Genomic DNA, 25,441 nt, shown 5'->3' with positions numbered 1-25,441 from the left:
GTTGCCTTCCTTACACTCTTCAAACTCGACATTCTCAACTTCCACCGCATCTCTCATAGGTAAGCTCTCATTTACTTGGCCAAACACCAAGTTTTGTTTTTCCAAACAATCAGCATTGGTTTGACATTTGTCTGCTACCTCTTGGTGAACTGCATTTGGGGTGATAGGATGGCGCTCCATTTGAAGAGGACTTTCGGGTGGGACAAGGCGAGTAACCACCTCTAATGATTTTTGGGGTACAACACAAAAAAGAGATTCACTTTCCGAATCCTCCTCATTATTTGAACATCCTGCCTCACCATTATCTTCCAAAGCAGACTGAGCTCTGGTCCTACATCTTTGATGCACCTTTGGTGAAAACATTCGCTCCAACCCTGGATAAAAATCCACAAGGCAAGAGCAGGTCTCGATGCAAAGTGCGGACTGGACCATCCTTCCCTTCAGGACAAACAGTGTACACCGGAATCTCTAGAACTTTACTCAACACGACATATACATCAGGTTCCCATTTGTCTGACAGTTTTTGTTTACCCCTTAACCGGACATTCTTGACCAAAACTCTATCTCCCACTTCCAAAACGGATGGTACCACATTTCTGCCATTTCGTTCTGCCACTTTCCTGCTGTTTTCTACTGCCATTTTATAGCTTTCTTCTAGTCTACACTTTAGAGAGGTTACATACTGCGAGTGGGATTGCTGTGATTCATCATTTAAGATTCCAAAGGCAATGTCCAGTGGCAACCGTGGCTGCCTGCCTAACATCAGCTCATATGGTGAGTAACCTGTGACATCATTCTTGGTGCAATTGTAAGCGTGCACCAGTGGCTTGACACTCTTTCCAATGAGCTTTCTGTTTGTTCTCTAGGGTACCCCAAAATCTGCAGTAGAGTCCTATTAAACCGCTCTACGGGGTTTCCCCTGGGGTGGTATGGTGTGGTTCTAACTTTACGAATGCCGGCAATCTTACACAATTCCTGTATAATGCGAGACTCAAAATCCGGCCCCCTGTCACTGTGTAACTTCTCCGGGAAACCGTAATGTACCAAGAAATGTTCCCCGAGACATTTAGCTACAGTCTGAGCCAGTCTGGTTTCAAGTTGGAAATGCAACCACGTATTTCGTAAAGTGGTCAGTTATGACCAAAATGTCTTTGGTGTTGCTGCTATCGGGCTCGACGGACAGAAAGTCCATACAGAGCAACTCTAATGGCCTGCTAGTCTGTATGTTAACCAACGGGGCAACTTTCTGCACTGGAGACTTCCTTCTGACACAACGCTCACAAGTACTGATCTTCTTTTCTACAGCACTGGCCATTCGTGGCCAATAAAACTGGGCACGAAGAAGATCGAGGGTCCTCTCAACCCCCAAGTGACCCATGTCATCATGCAAAGAGGTAAGTACCATCTCTCTCAGGTCTTGTGGTAAGACAAGTTGCATCCGCACTTTTCCCTGATCTATGCGCTTTCGATACAATAGGCCATCCCTAATTTCAAATCTACGCCACTCACGAGACCACAAAGACATTCCCAGTGGACTGTCTTTCATTCGGAGGGGTCCTTTGTTGGACTTCATGTGTTCAATTGACCTCCCTTATTTCAGGGTCTGCTCTTTGTCTACATACCAAGTCATCCTCTGACAATTTAGGGATAACCACTAGGCCATGATCACTCTCATCCAAGAAAGCCTGGGGTATTGCATCTGCATTCACGCGAAGGGACTCAGCCAAAACCACCAAAGAAGGCTGATTAATCTGATGCCTTTCACAGATGGCTTTCACCACCTCTGGTAAAACAATCTGCTGTCTCTGGTCGACTTCACTCAAATGGTTCAGGGTGAACTGCTTTATGCGCTCGCGTTCTTTCTGGGTCTCCAAATCATCCCTGAGCTGACCGTTTGGTCGTCGAGACAATCCGTCTGCGTCCAAATTTTGAGAACCTGCCCGATACTGAATTTTGAAATTGTACGTAGAACAGGCTAGAGAGCCACCGATAGCTTGTGGTGTCAAGCTTCGCCGAAGTCAAAACATACGTTAGTGGATTACTGTCTGTTACCACTGTAAATTCGCACCCATACAAATAATCACTAAATTTTGAGGTAACTGCCCATTTTAATGCTAAAAACTCCAGCTTATGGGCAGGGTATTTAGCTTCACTTCGAGTCAAACCCCGACTGGCGTACGCGATGACCCTTAACTGCCCTTCTTGCTCTTGATAGAGAGCAGCTCCGACCCCCGTAGTACTGGCATCGGTATGTAACAAGTAAGGGAGCTTGGGATCAGCATAGCCCAGAATAGGAGCAGTTGTCAGTTTCTTTACAATGGCTTCGAACGCTGCTTGGCATCCCTCAGTCCATCTTTCACCCAACGGATCTTTTGGGTTGAGGTAAGTTTAACTTTTGTGTTTTTGGGTTTTCCGCACTGGAGGATACCCCACTGTGAGGTCATTTAAAGGTCTAACAATTTTAGAAAAGTCCTTTACAAATCTCCGGTAATACCCGGCAAATCCTAAAAAGGATTTTAACTCCTTAAGAGTCTGTGGTCTTGGCCAGGTTTTTACAGCTATCTTACTTGGGTCAGTACTCACACCATGTTGGGAAACAACATGACCCAGATACCGCACAGAAGTCTGAAGAAATCGACACTTCTCGAGAGAAAGTTTTAACCCGTACTCTTTTAACCGGTTAAGAACTTTTATCAGACGGCGTTCATGTTCTTCGAGGGTGTCTGAGAACACAATTAAATCATCAATAAACACCAAAACTTCACTCCTATTTAGACTACCCATACAACGCTCTCACTGAGTCTCACTGATCCCGTTTTCTTGAATGGGCGAGACGTTTATGAGTAATGAATGGGGAAACATGCGCCCTTTCCTCCGGTCACTTACGATCACGTTCTGATGAAAGGAAATTATTAGATGCTTCCAATTTGACATAAAGGGGAATTACAAATTGCCCTCATTGTAATCCATCAAAATGACTCTCGCCCATTCAAGGAAACGGGATCAGTGGAGACTCGTGTATAAACAAGTCATTAGACTATGCCGTCTCACCACCGTCTAATCTGTTTCGCCATAGTTTCAAAACGAACTGAAAATATTTTTACACTTTTTATATTAACACAACGATAACGTTGTTCAAAATGACGGACAATGAAAAAGTCTAGCGCAACCTCTGCCGCAAACCTCTGCGTCGCTCCGTGAGACTGCCATCTAGTGGTAAGCCGTAGTTAAAAAAAAGATGTGCGTGGATCTGAAGTTGTTTGTGTGTGGATTGTCCAATGCAAAACCGCGTAAAGAACGTCTCAAAATCCGAATGCACAGAACAGGATGAATGGACGCGCGCTGCAGGATACACAAATGCACAACTTCTCATTGGTATGCGCAAAATGATTATACATGAACACAAAATAAAACATTGTATTCACAAATCTGTCTCTATTTGTACAAATCGCCTCATGTTTATTACAATCTAAATTTCACAGATTCAAATCATACGGCATTTGTTTGTGAATAGTAAAATACAAGTGTAACTTGTATCACGTTCACGGATGACTGTGCATGCATTTGTTAATCATTTTGATATTAAATTCATCCCATAAGCTCGAACCAAAACTGAGTCTGGAGAGCGTGATCATATGTTTACACCCTTGTGAACAAACATGCTTTATGCTCCCCACAGCAAGACGCTGCACTTGCGGCTGCACATTTCACTAATGGGCCAATCGACAGCACAGAGAGCTCAAAATCAAGCGAACGGCGCTCGACCAGTGCTATAATGGCGCACATGATAAGGGCAGTAAACCAAGCACACAAAGAGGACAGAGACAACTGTCCACAAGCGGTAGTAACACAACGTGACCGCTCGCACAAGACAGACACCTTATACAAGGGGTAAGCTCGTATGTGGGAAACGGTTGAAGCATAGCAAGCCAGCGGCTCTCAGCTGCAGCGCTAAGGGCAGAAACCGGCTCGGCTAGCTCTGTATCCAGCTGTCCTACAAGCATTACACAGAGCAACGACAAACATGCGGTACCAGCTGTGTAGCAAACGCGGGCTCGAGCGGCTGCTGATAGGGCAGCACCTCCGCAAAATCCAGCCACGTGTCAAAATAACAGGGACGCGAATACATTCGCTCTCTGAATCAGTTCACATTCAGAATGGTCACATGAATCACAGAAAACGCCTTTGACGAGGGGTTGTCTGGATTAAAACAAATATATGGCTCAGTTGGGGTACAATAACCCGTATGACTCAACTCAACTCAACAACTTTATTTATATAGTGCTTTTTACAATTTTCATTGTTACAAAGCAGCTGTACATGAGACATATTGACTACAAGCAAAACAATCAAAGTTGTACCTGCAAAAACAAGAAAAAGGTGAAAACACAGAATACAGACACACCCAGATACAAAACACTCCACACACACAATATGCACATGTACTAACACACATACACATAGACACACACACACATGGACGCGCACGCACACACACACGTACACAGACAAGTACGCACACACACTGACACGCACACGCACGCACGCACGCACGCACGCACGCACGCACGCACACACACACACACACACACACACACACACACACACAGTGAGAGCACACATGTAAGATAAAGGAGAGAGAAGCACAGGTCAAATATAACAGACTATAAATTCCTATATGCAATATTAATTAAGTAGAACTTTAAAATTCTAAAGCAGCCCCCCGGCCAGGCAAATAGTGCAAAAAACAGTATGCAAATGGTGGCGAGGAACCCAAAACTCTAATGGAGAAAAAAACCTCATGAGAACCCAGGCCCAACCAGGGGATTCCAGTTCCCCTCTGGCAAAAGCTGCTGCCTCTGCACAAGCTCCACAGTGCATGCACAACAAGGCTAAATAAAAATATGACGATCTGTGAACCGCCGAAAGCACCTGATATAAGGGGATGTCTGGATATGCCACACATATGATAGAACGCAAAAAGCGAGGACCTATTAGTAGTGAGGAGGCGCATAATAAGTGCGCAATGATGAGCAAGGTCCTGGACAGGATGGTGACTATCATTTGACTTGCGGCTAGAAAACATTGCGAAACCTGAAGCCACGTCCGGCTCTCGTGAATGCCCACTCCCAGCACCGGCGTTTTCTGCCAACTGCAACCGAGATCACACCGCCGAAGCGGGGTGATCTGCGACAAAACTGGATTGCATAACAGTGCATAGTGTGCGGTAGTCAGTCACATTTCGTAGTTGTAGGAAAATCTATCGGCCATTCAAGTATGATAGTGAACAGCATCGAGTGACCGGGGCGTTATGAACTCATAATAACACTGTTCTACCAGCTGCCATACATGCGGCGGGGCCTAAAGCTTCACAGATCCATTGCTCGATACAGGGGGCTTAGCGCTGTGTATACAGGAGCACTGAAAACCTAACGTGTATCAGCATACAACAGGACGCCGCCGTGCCGGGAGCTGGAGGCAAAGAACACTAGGTAGTGAGGCTGCACATTTACAGTTGAACAGCACAAAGCCAGCACAACCCTCAGGTCACACACCGCTCAGCGCTGTCCCCTGGGGTCTGATATGAGGCTGGGACACAAGAGACACAGGAGCGCACATAAGTAACAACAAGCTCCGGGGTGGAGGTCTGTGCAAAAAACGTGCGCGCACACCCATACAGTCACATGGGCAGCGTTGCTTTAAGCCAAAAGGATTTACACAGGTATTACAGACGCTTCACATCCGTATAATATAAGATATAGCGCAGACGTAAAACAAATTACGGTGTACTTTGGACATTGGGAAGTGACAGTTAAGACGGGAATCGAACCCGGATCTCCCACGTAGAAGAGAGCGGCTCTGACCACTTTCCTACAGGGGGCGCATCACAACTGCATGGAGCACGTGCGTGAAAAGGCTCGTCGCCATTTTGAATGGCACCCATGTGAAAGAATAATCAATGTGCTGACAACGCGGCATGCCGCCATTACAATAGGGGCCCACTCACGTGTGAAAATTAAGCACGGGGTCTGCTCGTGTACGAGAAGCAGCTCATAGTGCGAGAAACGTCTGAACTACACGGCATATATAAACAAGCCAAAACCTAAGGGAGGGTGCTGATGGCGGTCAGGCACTCCATTTCCCCGGGGGGGAGGGGCGCCAGTCCTGACACCGGCTCGGTGGCGGGATGCTGCCTAACAAAATCTCCGAGGGCGGCGACTCTCCGAGCCTTCGACACCCGCACAGAAAGGTACTCATAGTGCGGGCAGTAGAATCGGAGAGAGCCACCTCCTGATGGGCCAGACCCGGACAGAGTACGCAATGAGCATGTGTGTCCTGTGGGTCGATGGGCCCGGAGACATAAGGCACACACGGGCATGCTGGAATACAGGAGTAGAAGGATCCTAGTTCTTCCTCTTCTCCTGGGTGTATCCTCAACAGCACGTGAAGGTAAGTGAAGGAGAAAGATTCTGAGGTTATGTGGTCCAGACGGTGTATATATAGGGGTGGCGACCACGCCCCTACGCGTCGTCTTGGACCACATTGGCCAGTTACATTTTCATTTCTACTGGCGTTATTCAATAAGGTGTCAGTAAGGTTTAGAGAAGGGGACTCCTTTGACACTTCTCTCAAAAGGGAATCGGACTCGTGACCAGAAGGTTGCCGGTTCGATTCTCAGGTGCCGGCGAGTAACGACTGAGGTGCCCTTGAGCAAGGCACCTTACCCCTACTTGCTCCCCGGGCACGGGGAAGGACTGCTCCGGGTGTACGAGTGTTCATGACTTGCTGTGCGTGTGTTCACTACTCTGGATGGGTTAAATGCAGAGGTCACATTTCGGGTATGGGTCACCATACCTGACAAATAAGTCACTTTCACTTAACTTCACTTAATACAAAGTTACTAGTTTCAGCAAAATCTATACCAATACCTGTTGAGAGAAAGAGAGAGGGTTAGTATTTTTTCTCTCGTTTTTCTGTCAAGTATTCACAGAAGAGATGGGTTTTAAGTAGTTTTTTGAATGTTGTGAGAGATGTGGTTGACCGGACCGAGTTAGGAAGAATGTTCCACCAGGAAGGAGAATGAACGATTTACTGCCCTTATGAGAAGGCCATACAAGACGCCGCTGGTTTGCTGAACGCAGGGATCTTGATGGGGTGTAGGAGGGTGTGAAAGTATGCCGGTGCAGATCCAGTGATAGTCCTGTAGGCAAGCATTAGTGACTTGAATCTGATACGGGCTTCAACCGGTAGCCAGTGGAGAGAGATGAAAAGGGCCGTCACATGAGCCCTTTTGGGCTGTTGGAAGACGAGGCGTGCTGCTGCGTTCTGAACCAGCTGGAGTGGTTTGATAGTCTTTACAGGAAGACCAGCAAGGAGAGCATTGCAGTAGTCCAACCTTGAGATTACCAGGGCCTGGACAAGGAGTTGTGCTGTATGCTCAGTGAGATAGGGTCTGACCTTTCTAATGCTGAATAAGGCATATCGGCATGACCGCATTGTCTTTGCAATGTGATCATTGAAGGACAGCTGTTCATCAAATATGACTCCGAGGTTCCTGGCTGTTTTGGAAGGAGTGATTGTGGTATTGCCATGTTGGATGGTGAGATCGTAAAATAAATAACTTATTTATTAAAGATTATTCTGTGATTAAGTCACTATTGATTATTTTCTGTAAGATGATGTGCATGACAATGTGTGTTCTGTCTATCCGTACTTTATACATATATTTTATATGAAAGTAAGTACAAACCCGATTCCAAAAAAGTTGGGACAGGTAGCAATAAGAGGCCGGAAAAGTTAAATGTACATATAAGGAACAGCTGGAGGACCAATTTGCAACTTATTAGGTCAATTGGCAACATGATTGGGTATAAAAAGAGCCTCTCAGAGTGGCAGTGTCTCTCAGAAGTCAAGATGGGCAGAGGATCACCAATTCCCCCAATGCTGCGGCGAAAAATAGTGGAGCAATATCAGAAAGGAGTTTCTCAGAGAAAAATTGCAAAGAGTTTGAAGTTATCATCATCTACAGTGCATAATATCATCCAAAGATTCAGAGAATCTGGAACAATCTCTGTGAGTAAGGGTCAAGGCCGGAAAACCATACTGGATGCCCGTGATCTTCGGGCCCTTAGACGGCACTGCATCACATACAGGAATGCTACTGTAATGGAAATCACAACATGGGCTCAGGAATACTTCCAGAAAACATTGTCGGTGAACACAATCCACCGTGCCATTCGCCGTTGCCGGCTAAAACTCTATAATTCAAAAAAGAAGCCATATCTAAACATGATCCAGAAGCGCAGGCGTTTTCTCTGGGCCAAGGCTCATTTAAAATGGAATGTGGCAAAGTGGAAAACTGTTCTGTGGTCAGACGAATCAAAATTTGAAGTTCTTTTTGGAAAACTGGGACGCCATGTCATCCGGACTAAAGAGGACAAGGACAACCCAAGTTGTTATCAGCGCTCAGTTCAGAAGCCTGCATCTCTGATGGTATGGGGTTGCATGAGTGCGTGTGGCATGGGCAGCTTACACATCTGGAAAGGCACCATCAATGCTGAAAGGTATATCCAAGTTCTAGAACAGCATATGCTCCCATCCAGACGTCGTCTCTTTCAGGGAAGACCTTGCATTTTCCAACATGACAATGCCAGACCACATACTGCATCAATTACAACATCATGGCTGCGTAGAAGAAGGATCCGGGTACTGAAATGGCCAGCCTGCAGTCCAGATCTTTCACCCATAGAAAACATTTGGCGCATCATAAAGAGGAAGATGCGACAAAGAAGACCTAAGACAGTCGAGCAACTAGAAGCCTGTATTAGACAAGAATGGGACAACATTCCTATTCCTAAACTTGAGCAACTTGTCTCCTCAGTCCCCAGACGTTTGCAGACTGTTATAAAAAGAAGAGGGGATGCCACACAGTAGTAAACATGGCCTTGTCCCAACTTTTTTGAGATGTGTTGATGCCATGAAATTTAAAATCAACTTATTTTTCCCTTAAAATGATACATTCTCTCAGTTTAAACATTTGATATGTCATCTATGTTGTATTCTGAATAAAATATTGAAATTTGAAACTTCCACATCATTGCATTCTGTTTTTATTCACAATTTGTACAGTGTCCCAACTTTTTTGGAATCGGGTTTGTATATAGTATGTGTAGAGATTCAAATCCAATTCAATTCAGTTTTATTCATATAGTGTTTTTCACAAATGTCAGTGTTGCAAAGCAGCTTTACATGTATTGTAAATAATAATATTAGTAATATTAGATGAATTAATAAAATAAAGATGGTATTTTTCTCTCTGCATTGATGAAACTTCACTGAAATCAACATCATGTCTTATTGTCAGAAAGTAGTAGTAATCACAGTTAACATCACATCTAGTGCTTCTGGGATATGTACAGTACAGTATCATGATGTGCAGAGTGTCAATATTAGACATCACGAATAATGACATTAGTGTCACTGACACTATTTATTTTTACAATATTATTACGTGCAGAGTATTAAGTAAAGATCTGAACATGTGTAGATAAGAACAACTATGAATGACGGCATGCCGGCTCCACGAATCTCAGCATTGAATCTCATTGATTCTCATTGAAGTCTCAGATTATGCATTCTTTTTATGATGGGCAGTGAGAAGTGAAATCAGTTCGCATACGACTAGAAACAGTCATGAAGTATCATCTTGAAACTTTGATGTTGGATAAAAATATCTATTAGAAATGTATTCAATGTATTTAAGATGACCACAGAAGTGTTCATATGTATGATTATTTGTGTGAATTGTTTTAGAGAATTTGGCATTGAATGGAACGGCTACACACTCATCTACCCACTCCTCATATGTAGCTGCAAACGCTATAGATGGTCTAAGATATAGACTTGGTCTCGCCCCATCCTGCTCAATTACATCATCTGAGAGTAACCCGTGGTGGAGGCTGGATCTTCTGGGTGATTATAAGATCAGTACAGTGATCATCAGTAACAGAAGAGATGCCGGCGCTGAACAAACTAACGGAGCAGAGATTCGTATTGGAAACTCACTGGACAACAATGGAAACAACAATCCCATGTAAAGTTATTCATCAAATCACTTCAACACTTTTCATTGATTGATTTGTTTGAACTGTTGCATTGATTCTCAGTTTTCTGATTTCTCTCTCTAGATGTGGTGTATTTCCTAATCTTCAAGTCGGCACATCAATTACTTTCTCATGTAATGGGATGGTGGGTCGTTATGTGAATGTGGTCATGCCTACAGTCCAGTATCTCTCTCTGTGTGAGGTGGAGGTCTATGGAACAGGTAAATGTGATTCATTTCATGAAATTGTTTCATTTTAAGTCACTTATTTATTTAAAGTGATTCTGTGATGGCGTGTGTGTGTTAATTTCCAGTCTAAACTCTGTTGTAAATTGATGTGTTAAATCTGTGTCAAACCTGACTGAACCAACTTATGTGACATCAGCAGATTCAGTTCAATTCTTTATTTAAGAAGAAGGTCTATAATGCCTGGAGAAAATCATCTGTTTGCATTCCTTTTTCTTAATTTGAACGTTCTGTTTTGATTGGTTCATTTTGCTCTGTTGTGGTAATTGTTGAAAAACTTGACAACAAAACATCCCTTCTGTAAAACCACCATTTCATCAAAAGATTGGTATAATCTAAAACCTTTACACAAATCGTTACGATGTAATTTGTCTTTTTTACTTTTTCATAAATCATTACTATTAGCCACCCTTCTGTCTGTGGGTTTTGCTCATTTTTAACCAATCAAAAGTATGTAAAAGAGCTTGCGAGTGGACATCGTAACCCAATTGAATCCTTAAATGGGTGATTTATTGCTGTTTCATGCATTCTGACTTCTTTACAATGTTAAACATTCTGGCTTCTCATGCTTAACATGAGCTCTGTCCCAATTCGGGGGTTGCAACCTTCTAAGGTCACGGACTTAAAAACGAGGACTTGTTCTTCAACGCACGCAGCCTCAAAAGTCCAAGAAGCGAAGTGAAATGAGATGGTCTAGCCTCGCGGGGGATTTCCTAATCGCGTCACCTGCTGCTCCTGTTGCGTGACGACTGCGGAAAGCTTTTTTAAACAAATGCGTAGCCAGAATTTTTTTATATATTTTTTGAGAATGACACGTTTATGTAGATGAAACAGCCCAACAGTATATTCAATTAACCAACCTTAGAAATTTAAAACACAATTGTGCACCAATAATGTTCATTAACAACATCATACATAATATTAAAACACTGAAATGGACCGTTTTTGTGATTTACATACTTTTATATAACTAAAGTTTTGAATGATTATTTAACATTTTCAAGCCGTTACAGGCGCGCAATGAATCTCGGGATAGCCAAAGCTGTGAAGGATACATTCGTTCTATCCTTAAAAACTCGCGGAAATAAGGTCGCATTTTGTGGCTTCTTTTGAAGCAACCTTTCAATCGGGACAGCCTTACCAGCCTTCAGTCCCGCTGCAGTAACGCAATCGGTATTAAAATTCAGCCTTCAAAGGACACAGCTCCCAAATTGGGACACAGCTATGGTCATCTTGTTAAAAAACGAGTTGGACGTGTGACGTAGTATTTATGTGCTTGATACACTCCCCCAGTACTCCAACTTGTTTCGGAAAGTTTTTTATAAGTCTGGATCCCTGTTTCCTGTGAGTTTACCACAGCACTCCAGCATTCCTATAATATTCATAGCATTCGTCTTGACATTATAACAGATTTTACTCTGATTATACATTTTTCATATAATAACACAATAAATAGAAATGACCAGATTCATTAATCAAATGTGACCCTGGATCACAAAACCAGTCTTAAGTAGCACGGGAACATTTTTAGTAAAAGACAGAAATACATTGTGTGGGTCAAAATGCTCGATTTTTCTTTTATGCCAAAAATCATTAGGATATTAAGTAAAGATCATGTTCCATGAAGATATTTTGTAAATTTCCTACCTTAAATATATAAAAACTTTATTTTTGTGAGTGGGTGGTCTGCCACAGTGCCCCTGATTAACAACTTCAAAGGCAATTTTCTCAATATTTAATTTTTTTTGCGCTCTCAGATTCCAGAGTTTTAAACGGTTGTATCTCAGCCAGATATTGTCCTATTCTAACAACTCATATATCTATAGAAAGTTTATTTATTCAGCTTTCAGATATGTAAAGATCTCAATTTCGAAAAATTGACCCATAAGACTGGTTTTGTTGTCCAGGGTCACAAATGACCAGTGTCCAGGTTATCTGATGATCAGTATAACACGTCGCTACAACGTTCTCCATGGGATTAATTCACAACGTTATTTGAGGACGTGGCTACGATGTTTCTGGAAAGTTAGCAAAAATTCTACGAAATTGAACGTTGCCAAGATGTCCTCAGAACGTGGTCACAAAGTAACGTCACGGTGACCAAATGAAGATGAACTGGTGACGTTGTGTTCACTGGGATTTTCTCTATATGCGACATGCGGGAAGACTCCTGTTATGTCTTCAGGAGGTAATCACCACGTCCCAGCAATGTCCAATGTAAAAATGTTGTGCGGTATGGTACAACGCAAAGCGGGACGGGTGGTCACCCTACAGTATGTGCGAAGCACCTTGTTTATAAAATGAAATGTCGGTAAAATAATAGAAAACCCTGAGCCCCACGTAGCTACAATAAAAAAAGTATAACTTGCAAACGTGATGCGAGGCATTTTGGCATTTTAAAATGCATGCAGCCACTGCAATGGAAAAATAATCCTATAGAGATTTTCTATGAATGTGAGTGTTTCATATTCTGGTTATATTCTGGGATTATGCCTGTACAGTATAAAATGTTCACAGGTTTGTAGTAACGAAACACATTTAATCTGTTACACTTCAGTAAGATTTTGGAAATAGAAGTAAATCTAGAGGAGGTTACTTATACTTAATTGAGTATATTTTTAATGAAAAACTGTACTTTTACCTGGTTACACTGCGCAGCTTTCCTTACAAAACTACAACATCGGTAGTAATGCGTAGTTTACAAGGTTACTGTCTTTTATGAGGCATCTGCATGTTGTGATTGGTCCACTGCTGTGGAACTGACATTGATGCGCTGCACGTAACAGTTGAAATGATTTCATGCGCTCATGCGAGAGACGCGGGCATAACAGTCCGTCTAGCGCGTGTAGAAAAACAATGTTAAAAAAACGTGTTCTCTGTGAACCGCACAGTGTTTTTTACTCGCCTCTAGATGTCCCTCTCAACAACCTCCCTCTCTGTTTGTTTACTCTTTAGATCTCCCTGTTGCAAAAATCGCTCATTATAATTATAATATAATATGAAAAATAATAAAATTATGATAGTATTATTAATAATAAATACAAATAATATTAATATTAAGTGAAATATAAATTAATAAGTTGATACTTGAGTAGCCTAATTTTTATTGTATACTTTTGAACTTTTATTGCAATAATATTTAATATTTTGGTTTTCTGGTACAGTTTATCGTGAAAAAACCTTCCTGAGGCTGAAGTTCTCCTCCAGTGGTGATGTAGCTGCTGAGAGCGACAAAATCCTCCATCAGGTGAGAAAAAGAGTCTTAAAATACAAAAGTAAAAGTGATGATTTAAGAGAGAAGTGACATATGAGAGTGTTTGATGTGTGTAAATATATGAGATGAGTGATGATGAGAGAATGAGAAATGACAGTATAAGTGAAATCTTTGATGAATTTTAGCTGCAGTCTGCTCTGGCATCACACATCTCTGATTTTAATCTGTCCTGGACACAACTACCTGAGGAAGAAGAAGAACAGGAGGAGGAGGAACAGGAGGAGGAACAGAAGGAGGAACAGAAGGAGGACGGAAGCGAGTACACACACTTTATAACTTGACTGAAAGTACAGAAAACACATCTATACTGTGTGTTTTAAAATCATTATGAATCAAAATAGTTCATATACTCTGTTTAATATTAGACACATACAGCTTGACTAATGCAGTTCGTTTGTTGTTGAGGTCACAGTCAGTAGTTTGATGGAGATCAGCAGTCAAGGGCTCTTAATTGATCATGGTACAGTATAAACACACTGATATCTGGAATGTTCCTTGAGAACCCTGAGAGAATTTGAGAGGATAAGACCTGAAGTCTTCTTTTGCATCTAAAGACTGCATATTAGTACCACAGAGTGCTTAAAGGGTCATGAAACCCCCCTCCTTCAGCGAGTCTACCTCACTGTCATTTGGAAAAATTCTACTTAAATGTGCGTAAACGCTGTGAGAAGAAGTGTGGGGGAGTGTGCGGCCCTTATGAAAATGAACCATGTTTTGTTGTGGTAAAAGTGTAGTAACAATGTTTTTTTGGTGCATTGATTACTATTGGCAAAACCATGGTTTCACTACAGTAACCATGTTTTAACTATGGGTTTTGAAAACCATCATTTTTAATGGTTACCATGTTCTTACTACAATAACCGTGTTTTTTGTTTTAAACCATGGTTAATTTTCGTAAGCACGGGAGAAAGTGATCCGTATCCTAAAATATATTAGTCATTACACAAATCATACATTCAAGCAACAGCGGTATTACAGAAACCACCAATTTAATATAATGAGTATTCATATTATGGGTGGAGGTCCCCTCATCCGATCGAGTTCCGAGCTGGACTGGCCCACACGAGCCCACAGATAACATACTGCGTATAGTGTATTTCATATAAAGATGGGGCCTATACTTTTATATATAATTATCGGATGACGTATTTTTGCTACTCCTAAGTGTGTTCTGCTTTACTTGATTTATCCATCTGCAATCATATGAGCGCCTCTGTCTGAAGGGTCTGAAACACGCCAAGTGTTGTCATGAATAATTAAGAGAAACGTCTTCTCATTGGAAAAGAAAACGCATTCTCATAATTAATTATGAGACACCAACGCGTCATCGATATATTATAGTGGTTTGCCACATGATGACCTATGACGTTGGCCATATGTAGATTTTAAACCTGAAAGGCATAATATTGCATAAAAGCTCAAACTATATAGTCTTCTCTACTGTAATAATTAACAGTTGCTAAAATGATGTACAACACAACCAACTGTGTTAACATCTAAAGAAATGTTTTTAGTGTCAACAAATTTATTAGACCACCTGTCATAACAGAGAAAACACAAATATTTCAGGAATCTGCCAAAAACTTCTTAAAAACTAAAAAGTATATTGACACTTATTAGATAGGCTACATAACAAACTGAAACAACAAAATCATCTTTATTCACGTTTTTATACCCATTTTTGAGCTGGCACCTTCAACTTTTCTCAGAAGTCAGAAATTGGGGATGTCTAGTGTCTTAGCGTAATTCAGCCTAAAGGTGGCACTCTAATATTGATTGACAATCATTATCATTAGTCACCCTTTTTGTCACTGGGTTTTTGCAAATATTTAATCAATAAAAAGTATTAAAAAGTGCTTGTCAACTAGTGTGCGATCAATGAAAGACTTCAGTGTTTTTCCCATTTCCTGAAAAACAGCAAATTTGGACGTACAAGCATAGGTGTAATTTGCGGCTGGGACATGTCCCCACCACTCTTTTCCAAAGTCAATTTTGTTCCCTCCACTTATTGGAAGAAATTAATAAATATGGAGTGTCTATTTATAGTGCAAATAGCCCACGTTGTAAGCAGAGGCTATTTATACTAACTCCGCCCACCAGTTTCAGACTGGAATAGTCCAAATATAAGAAAGGCACATGCAATCTGACTGCTCCAGTGGCTTAGAGCGTAAAGCGTGTGTAACTAACTTCTTATTACACGGCTCATTTCAATGCTTGATTCTGATTGGCCAGTCACGACATTACAAGGGTTGTTGTTTTTAAATAACAACCGCTCAAAAATAATAACACCCTGTAACCCGGATGCTGCTAATCATTTTGAGAGGGGCAGTTTAATATTACACAAAAATGAATTATAAATATGTCTTTTAATCACATATATGACATTATATTTACAAATGATTAAACTAATTTGCCTGTTCGTGACGTTTGAACAGCGTTTCTTACTTTAAAACCGAAAGTAAAAGGCTTTTCCTCGCGGAAGGTCTGCATTCGGTAAAAATGAGCTAATAAAATATTTAAAATTCACATTTTATGTCCAGTTTTTTTCTCATGTGGAAAGTAGCCGTGTAATAAGTGGGATAATGTACAAGCAGCCGGCTGTTATCATGAAGTAAACCCCTTCGGTGTGACACGAGACCGCTTCACGTCGGGTCCTGAACACACTGTCGGGGGTTATTTCTGAGATAACAACCGGCTGCCTGTACATTATTCCTTACATATCGCCCTGGGTTCGGGATTGCTGCTTGCTGAACTTTCCCCCCCCCATCACATATAATATATCAGATTGTAAAGGCATTTATTTTCAATAAAATGATGAAAATATTTGAAAATGGCTATTTAAGTCATACATGTACCAAACATTTTGCGCTTAATTGCACTTTGGTTTTTGTCGTCTTTGTCCCCACCACTTTTCAAAACAAAGTTACGCCACTGCGTACAAGGTTTCAGAAGGACAGCGACAATATGTAGAGTGCCATCTTAAATAATTTAATTTAGTATGTAACACGTTCGGGAAAACAAAGTTCTTAAACCAATTAAATGTAACTAACTGCATTGGGGACTGGGTTAATAAAACAAACACGGATAAACAATTGACAGGCATTTACAATAATTTTTACACTAACATTTTTGGTTTTGTAATATTTTGTAAATATATTTTATTGTTGAATCTTTTGCAATGGTTTTACTTTCTAGAATGTAGATCTTTTGTATATTTAGGCCTATTTACAAGCTTTTCACAAAAGCACATTTAAACTGAAGCGTTTATACTCTCACTAATGTGATGGCAAATGATTTATATAAATATTGGCCGTTGCTCAATGTTAGCACATCTTTCATTCCTTAATATAGTCGTAGAACCCCGAAAATATTGATTGAAAAACACATTTACGAGCAAACAATGTATGCAGGCAGTGTTCGAATTGTGTCTCTTGGGGGGTCCCCTAACCAGTCTTCAAAAGAAAAAAAACAGACGGAGCTGCCAGTTCAAGCATCAATCACATGATAGTTTGGATCATTGTAGTAATTTGACCACATTACATGCATAAATGTCCTTAACATGTTGATAATCCATTAAAAGAGATCCACATGAGGGAGAGATTACAATTTTCTTTGTTTTTTGCAGTTTCTTGCTGTTAATTTTTTTATTTTGCATTGTAGATTTTTTTAGATTGTAGATTTTGCATACAAGATTTTGCCTAGGTTTGGCGTCTTTCTTGCTCAGATTTCACTCATTGTAAAATCTCTTAAATTTATTTAAAGCAATAAGAATAACACGTTTTTCAAAATGTATGATAACATTTTCTTACTAATTGAGATTTTCCTGTCCTCTTATTTTCCTTATTTTTTTCTTGTCATTTCATTCTTGTTCTTTATATTATTGTAATGCGGTGCTGTTCCCTTTTTTTGGAATATTAAAAAAAACATTGGAGCCAGTGAGGGAGAGGACGCGTCACCTCATGGAGAAGCGTATGAATGTTTTAAACGTGATTCAACTCCTGATAATGTAGATCAAGTATTTGAAAATAATCCATATGAACCAATGCAGAATAAGAAAAACAAATGTCATTCCTTTGTGTAAAAGCAGAAGCCTTCTCGTCAAAGTCGGAGCTCATGTTTGCAGAAGGGAGCGCAAAATAATCTCTGGGGAATGCGAAAGTTTTCTGAGGTAAAGAAAAATATTCTTGGGGAAACGCAAAAGTTTTGCAAAGGAACGCACTTATTTACGCAAATATTTAAAATATTTTCACTCCCTTTCCTATTTTTCCACCACCTGTATGTCGCTTTAGTGGCTCAGTACCGCGTCGCATCTGTTTTGACAATGTGAGATAACATCGGACATAAAGAAAGACTTGCACATCAAAATTATACTAAGCTAACTGTAAAGTTTTACGATAAACGCTTTCAATATGAGAGGTTCCGCACGCATCTTGCATCTCTATACATGTCTTCATTGAACACTGTGTGTCGCGCTTGAGCATGCATGGATTTTTCAGATAAAAATTACATTTTAGTTTTATGAAATTTGTACAAATAACGGACAAAGTGTTTTGTTTTAGCATGATAATTTGACAAAAAAATTATTTTGTGTTTTAAGTTGTCTAGTTTTAATGAAAAACCAAGGGGACCCCCCAAGTTCACTATTTTAGACCTTATGAGAGGTCCCTTAAGGCTTATGAGGGGTCCGGGACCACCCCAGCCCCCCTCAATTCGAACCCTGTACGCAGGTTAGATTCAGTTTAAATACAGTTCTATCTCTTCAAGTTGATAAATATTTTGAAGGGGCACTGTTAGCTACCATAGTTATCTAATGATGCTTTTGAGACCCCTGGTCTCCACTATAAGCTGTAAAAAAATATAAAGAATATTTCTTCTGATTTACTGAATCTTTGTTTTATTTACAGGTTCCTGTGTGAAACACCTTTAATCTGGATATACCAACTGAATGTTTATGCAAATACTGTTTCATATTATTCTCTCATTTCTATTATTGTTCTTCTCCATTACTGACCTGATGTGAATGACGTGGTTTTCACATCACTGTTGAACTTGGATCTCATTATAGTCTTTATTTGTGTTGTTGTGTGTGATAGTCGAGATCAAGTGTGTAGAACAACAGTAGTGTGCCATGGGTCAATGGTTCAACAATATCAAGTGAATTTCATAGCAATTCATTTTATAAATGTAAGATCCTTTTATTAAAACTGTCATTAGAGATTTCTATTTCCCCATTGTTTTATTTACACGCATTTGTTTTCTGTATTGCTCATATCTGTATTTGCCCTTTAAAATTGTTTAAATCAATATGGTAAATGTTAACAGTCATGCTAATAAAACGGTGACGGAATCCACAGTGCTCAGTCCATGTGCTTCAGCAAGGTGTGGGGGAGGGGAGTTGTGCTTCATTGCGCATGCTCAAAAGAACGTCTTGAACGTTTCAAGTAATTGTACTTAATTTTTGTTAGTTACGTCTAGGGCTGTCAAAATGGCTGAAAAGCTAAATTCGAAATTCTTTCTGAAATATTAGCTAAATTCGAATTATATTCGAATTCTAAAGGCAACACAATGTTAAAAGAAAAAATGTACTGTATTGTCTGCTATGCTCACAAGAGGGCGCAAGCGAGCGCAATAAGCAAATATAAACCAAATCAAGCACCGCATCTTTTATTGAAATTAAATGACATTGACTTTTTAAAGTGCATAATTTTTCAAACAAAAGTGCATAAAACTGTGTAAATGCATCAGTAACCTGAGAAAACACGCTTCAACAGAATGTTTGTACTACATGAACACAAAATAGCAAAGCAAACTGCCATTCAGAAACAATCCGCTCACTACACATCTACATGTTGTTCGTCAAAAACACCAGACGGTCAACTTGATCTGCAGCGAGTGCTGAGCGTTTTTTGTTGACAATGTTTCCAGCTGATGAAAACACGCGCTCAGCTCTGACCGATGTGCCAGGTATGGTCAAGTATGTCTTTGCCAGCTGCGCAATATGTACATACCGCACGATTTTTGCCACCAATTGAGAGGGTTTTCGTCAGCGGGTAGCGTAGCTTCTCGTTCAAACATATCCATCTCATGCTCCAAAGCCTTGATGCCTTCTTCAGCACTGCTTTGGGTCTGACTGTATACGCCGTCGAACAGGTTGCCCATGGCAGACAGCGCAGTCTTTTTTTTGCGTCCGGATGTACATCAGCGCGCTCACTTTTTGACTCTTCCATTATAGTTGTTAACTCGGACAATATCTTCGCCCGTACTTGTGTTTTCTGTTCCTCTGGCAAATGGTTTAGACGGTGGAATCGTGGGTCTAAATAGCTTGCAGTGTTAAGTAGCATGAAGGCCTGCTTTTCATTAGGGTAACGGCTTTGGAGATCAGCTGCGATTTTCATTTTCATTTCTTTCACTGCCGAGCTGTCATTAGAATTTGGTTGGAGCTGCCTTACAAGAACGTGTTGCAAAGGAAGGACAGCAGACGCAGTCGGGTATTTGTCTATTGACAACGCCTCTGTGGCAGTCTTGAAAGGTTGAAGAACGTTCTTAACCTGTAAATAAACAATCTGATTAATTAAAAAGAATAAATAAACCAAATAAAAAAATAAACCGAAATAAAATATACAAAAAAATATATAGGCTATATATATAATAAAATAAATAATTTTTATTTAGTATAACTTTATTTAAAAATAAATACTATACAATTAAAATGAAACCAAAAACTAATTATTAATCAGTATCAGTATAAACAATAATAGTATATAGTATCTCAATGATACAAAAGTAACACCGATTCTTACCAATTCCATCAGAACCCATTCACTTGTAGTCAGCTCCAGATGAGACATCTTCTTTTCAAAGATTACAGCGGCTACAGGTGCTTGCTGCTCCAGGGCTCGATTGATCATGTCATGTGTGCTGTTCCATCGGGTGGGGCAGTCATTGATGAGCTTGTCCGATTTAACTTCGAGCAGTTTTTGTTTCTTCTCAAGCAGGTAGCTATCAACAGCTGACTTGCTGAAATGGGCAGTGGTCATCTTCAGTTTGCTAATCGCCGTTTCAATAGCTCGAACACCACGAAGCCCCTTACCAACACGTTCTCACTCCCGACTCGTCACATATTTACGCTCGGTCAGCGTCCTTCGGCGTCACTTTTGAACGCGCAGGGTACTCCTTTGGCGTCGTTTTTCGACGTGAAGGGCACGCGAATTTCACCGTCATTATAAAAATGTATATTAGATATAATTTGCAATGATGATGTTTCGGGGTTTTAATTTAAGTTTAATGGCCAGGATAATTGCATATACATGACGCTATTCAGACAGTTTGAGCAAGTAATGTTTATTGAATGTTTAAAACAGTTTATTTATCGTAATATAAAACACATAATACAAGCAGTCACAATGTCGTTAAAAAATACAGATATTCCAAGGGTACCAACGCGAAACGATCGATTTGTATGAGGAACAGATGCGAAAGCGATCACCGTCCTCCGTAAATCTCAATTCCAGTGAAGAACGACGTTCTAAATTTGCCGCCAGAGGAAGTTACGTCAGCTTCGATGCCATTGGCTTTCCCGTGTCTCATGTCCGATCGCGTCATTTCGTTGGCTTTGAACGTGAAACGGTATTGGCTCCCGCAACCGACTGCATCTAGCTGTTCCGGTTTATCTTTTGAATGGGAGCGACTTCACGTATTCACGGACACGCGCGGCATCTTCATGTGAAGTTATCGTAAGGCTTTGGCGCAAAAAGGTCTGCGAAACGAGTTGTTTGTTATATTTTGTAATGCTTTTGGTCAGTTTGTGCAATAAATACCCGTGACTGTACTTAGCGTGTTGTGTTTTATATGGCTGAGAAGTGGTTAGGGTTAGGTTTAGGGTGAGGTTAGGTGCTACAAAAATATTAAAACCATAAATAATTATGAAATGCTAAGAATTGCACGCATCTCGGTCTGGAGCATTTAGAAAACATCAACGCAGTTCCCTGTTCGTCGAAAAACAACGCCAAAGGAGTACCCTGCGCGTTCAAAAGTGACGCTGTGGGGCGCTGACCGAGCGTAAATATGTGACGAGTCGGGAGTGAGAACGGGTTGCCCTTACATACAGCTAGATTTAGTGTGTGCGCCAAACACGGAATGTTCACTCTTTTCATATGGCTCTCAACTGCCTTCACGTAATTCCCAGCATTATAAGTAGTCACTGATATCACAGACTCCAGTTTGATTTCAAAAGCACCAAGAATTTGCAAAATGCATTCACTCACATTTTCGGCGGTATGCTTTTCTCTCAGCTCTTCTGTTTTCAGTACATAGTTTTTGATTTCCCAGTCATCTGATATAAAATGTGCAGTGACTGTCACATATGCGTCAGTGCGTAGAGAAGTCCATTCATCCGTTGTCAAGGCCACAGATCGATTGTTCAGTAAGGCTTTCACGCTCTTGGCAGTGCTATCATAAAGCTTCGCGATGCGATTGCTCACTGTACCCCGAGAAGGGAAATTATACCGTGGGTTGAGTGCTCGAACAAAGTTTTGAAAGCCTTCGCCATCCACGATAGGCTACTTATGGGGCGCATATCTTTGCAGATGAATTCAGTACTTTTTTAAGGTGATTTCTTCCTGTTTTGCTGAAGGTAGAGACTGTGTGGTATTCGTGGTGTAAAACGAAGTTACCCTGGACTGCTTTAATGCTGGCCCCTGTCATGACACTCTCGAGAAAACTCCTCGGGATGACACGATTGCGTGTGCGTTCTCAAGTTAGATGTTGTGGAGTGATAAAGCAGCGGTTTCTTACACAACTTACAAATGACATTGGTTTTGTCAATGATATTACCTTTGACACTCCAGAAACCAAAGAAACGCCAAACAGCACTTTTAAGATGTTTTGGCGTAAGCAAGATTCTCTCCGACTCGGAGTCCTCGCTCTCTTTTTCCGCCATTTTATCACATTAATGCACCCCGCACCGAGCTGAACTGGATAACCTAACAATAAAGAAGCCGCGTCAGTTACGTCATCGTCATGACTTGCGCTCCTCTTGACACAGCAAAAATTCGAATGCACGGATTTTGCATTCGAATATGCCCTTTTTTTAAAATTCGACGAATATTCGAAATTCGAATTCTTTTTGACAGCCCTAGTTACGTCAACGGTATATTTTAATTTTTTTACAACAATTAACAATGTCTAGTAACATCAACATTTTGGCCAAAATTAAGTAAACATACTAGCACTTTTCTAGTAAAGTAAAGGATTTGATTTTACAGTGTCAAGTAAACTCCAGCTGATTTCCTGTGTGCAGGGAGTAGAGAGCAGTGACCACTGTGTAGGGACCGTCGGAACACAGTTCATTCATTTAGCTCTCTTCTAACAAGCTGGTAATTTAAATCAGGTGTGTTAAACAAGAGAGAGATGAAGAATATGGAACAGAAAAGATTAATGTCATTGAATTTTTGTTTTGAACAACGCAAGACCAGACTTAAATATGCAGAGCGGCGGGTTCGCGAGGACCAGGATTGAGAACCGCGGATAATTTTACTCCGGACGCAGGCGGCGCGACAAGACAAAAGACAACAGAAACCAATCATGATTTATGCTGTCCACATTTGTGACCCTGGACCACAAAACCAGTTATAAGGGTCAATTTTTCGCTGGTGATATCCGCTGGTTAGAATGGTGTAAATGCAACTCAGTGGTTTTAAAAACCAATTCCGATTGGTTATATACGTATATATATTAGTTATTTGTTTTCAGTTTTCAGAGACTAGGAAATTACTGACAAAGAAACTGATCCATGGGTTTAAATGTTGGAAATGACCATGTTTCTTGTCTCTGCTGAAATAAAAATTGTTAATTAAAGTTAAACAATTCATTTGTAGGCCAAAATAAGTCTAAATAAGAAAGCAATTTATCGCTGGTGTGCCTGCACACACAGGGATTTTGTTTTGTTTGGTAATTGAAGTTTCCAGTGCAGACATCCAAATGCATCAGCAGACACATAATAATAAAACAGAGTAGAAAATATATAAACATATAAATAAAATACAACTGTAAATAGACAATTGTACACAAGTAATATACTGTATGTAAAATAGATTGAAAATTAGTGAATATTCAAATTAATTAAAAGCAATATGTCCAGATGCTCTAGTACTCCTTCTGAAGCACCGGCCAGAGGGCAACAGTTCAAAGATGTTGTGTCCAGGGTGTATCAAGTCTGTAATTGTAAAACTTGTTTTTGTTTATTGCTAGTTCGGGTAGGCTGATGGCTACAAGTTGCTGGTAAGGACAACAATGTCTCAATCCAGTGATTACTTCAAATCTTGTTTATTGATCATGCATAAACCGTGTGTGATTCTGTAACAAATAAATATAAAACACAAACATGAATATATAGAAAAGTATCACAACAACATAAATCAAATAGTAAATACTTATTAAACTGCACTGCAGTTTGACTTTGAACTACTTTAAGTACTATATTAACTCAACACAAAGCGACAACTCTGATCGCTGATATGTATGTGTTGCTCACGTGTACGTGGCTGCTGCTGCACGTGCGCTGATTTATCTAACAACTCTGAACGCTTATGCGCTGTTATACTATTACCGAGTGGTTGTGCTTAGAAATAGATGTACACATATACACATAACCTGAATGTTAATGGCCTTCAATAACAGTTGACCGGGAATAGCGCAGTCACGTAACGGTATTAAATGTAAACATATGTATATTATAGCGCCGAACGCGACAGATACATGCAAACAACCAAACATCTACAGGTATACATAATTCGGGCACACATACACAGACAATGTACACTTTGAAGGTTAGAACCACCTGATTCTTCTCTAAACTTTACAGCGCACAGCTGAACTCTGTCCTACCGTTCACTTTCCCGCTCCGTTACCCGGAAACTGAAGCACGAACTTTGGTACAGTCCATTTCGGGTCGAAGGATAGGGGGTGATCGGGAGAGTCCATTTTGCAGGTGGACTACTTTCTACAGCCGCCCCCAAATTCACAGTGTGAATTTGATCCATTATTGTGGTTCTTAAACCAGAGTAGGGGTTTACGGCTACTCCAGAAGAGGGGGCAGACATACAATTTTGGCAACAGGTCGAATGTACGTTTTGTCTTTCACCTGAATCTCTGCGGATCTGATTCTCTTGTCAGTCCCAGGAAAGACATGAACGACTTTGCCTACCGGCCACAAGGCACGTGGTAGTTGCTGGTCCACGATCATAACAGTATCGCCAATCTGCAGATCAGTTCCTTTGGTTTTCCATTTCTGCCTAATCTGAAGGTTTGGTAAGTAGTAACGGATAAAGTGCCTCCAGAAGTGGTCAGCTAAGAGTTGACTATGCTTCCATCTCCTACGGCTCAAGAGATCGGAATCGTGGTACATGACTTGAGGTAATGAGGCATCCCGCCGCCCCATCAACAAGATGTTTGGAGTTACTGGGTCGGGATCAGCGATGTCTGAAGAGGTGTAGGCGATGGGTTTGGAGTTGAGAATACCTTCTATTTCTATAAGGACTGTTCTCAGTACTTCTTCACTGACCGTCTGGGCGCCGAGTGTAACTTGAAGTGCAGCTTTTAACGAACGGATCTCCCTCTCCCAGCATCCACCGAAGTGGGGTGCACTGGGTGGATTAAAGAGAAATCTTATCTGTTGGTTGGCTAGATTGGCTTGTAACTCAGGATGAAGAGCCATAAAGGATTCCCTTAATTCCCTTTCTCCTCCTTTGAAATTGCTACCCTGGTCTGCCAGGAGTTCAAAGGGTTTGCCACGTCTGGAAATGAATCTTCGTAAAGCCATT

The 25,441-nt window shown here is 40.7% G+C and overlaps 2 protein-coding genes across 2 annotated transcripts in view; both read left to right on the top strand.

The window, feature by feature from the left end:
- Positions 1–18,954, top strand: part of LOC130554795 (uncharacterized) — a 50,863-nt gene extending 31,909 nt beyond the window's left edge. Inside the window, exons 8-12 of the mRNA XM_057334693.1 lie at positions 9,814–10,093; positions 10,188–10,324; positions 13,513–13,595; positions 13,748–13,881; positions 18,527–18,954. Of these exons, the coding sequence (XP_057190676.1) occupies positions 9,814–10,093; positions 10,188–10,324; positions 13,513–13,595; positions 13,748–13,881; positions 18,527–18,632 (740 nt within the window). The 3' untranslated portion in view covers positions 18,633–18,954. The remainder of the gene's footprint in view (positions 1–9,813; positions 10,094–10,187; positions 10,325–13,512; positions 13,596–13,747; positions 13,882–18,526) is intronic.
- The window catches only part of LOC130557097 (uncharacterized), a 236,932-nt gene that overhangs the window by 64,551 nt on the left and 146,940 nt on the right, over positions 1–25,441 (top strand). The gene's annotated exons all lie outside the window — the stretch shown is intronic.

This window comes from Triplophysa rosa, linkage group LG1, assembly GCF_024868665.1.
Source record: "Triplophysa rosa linkage group LG1, Trosa_1v2, whole genome shotgun sequence".
Lineage (NCBI taxonomy): Eukaryota > Metazoa > Chordata > Actinopteri > Cypriniformes > Nemacheilidae > Triplophysa > Triplophysa rosa.
Note: the sequence above shows the minus strand (reverse complement) of the source record. Positions and strands in the feature narration are given on the sequence as shown.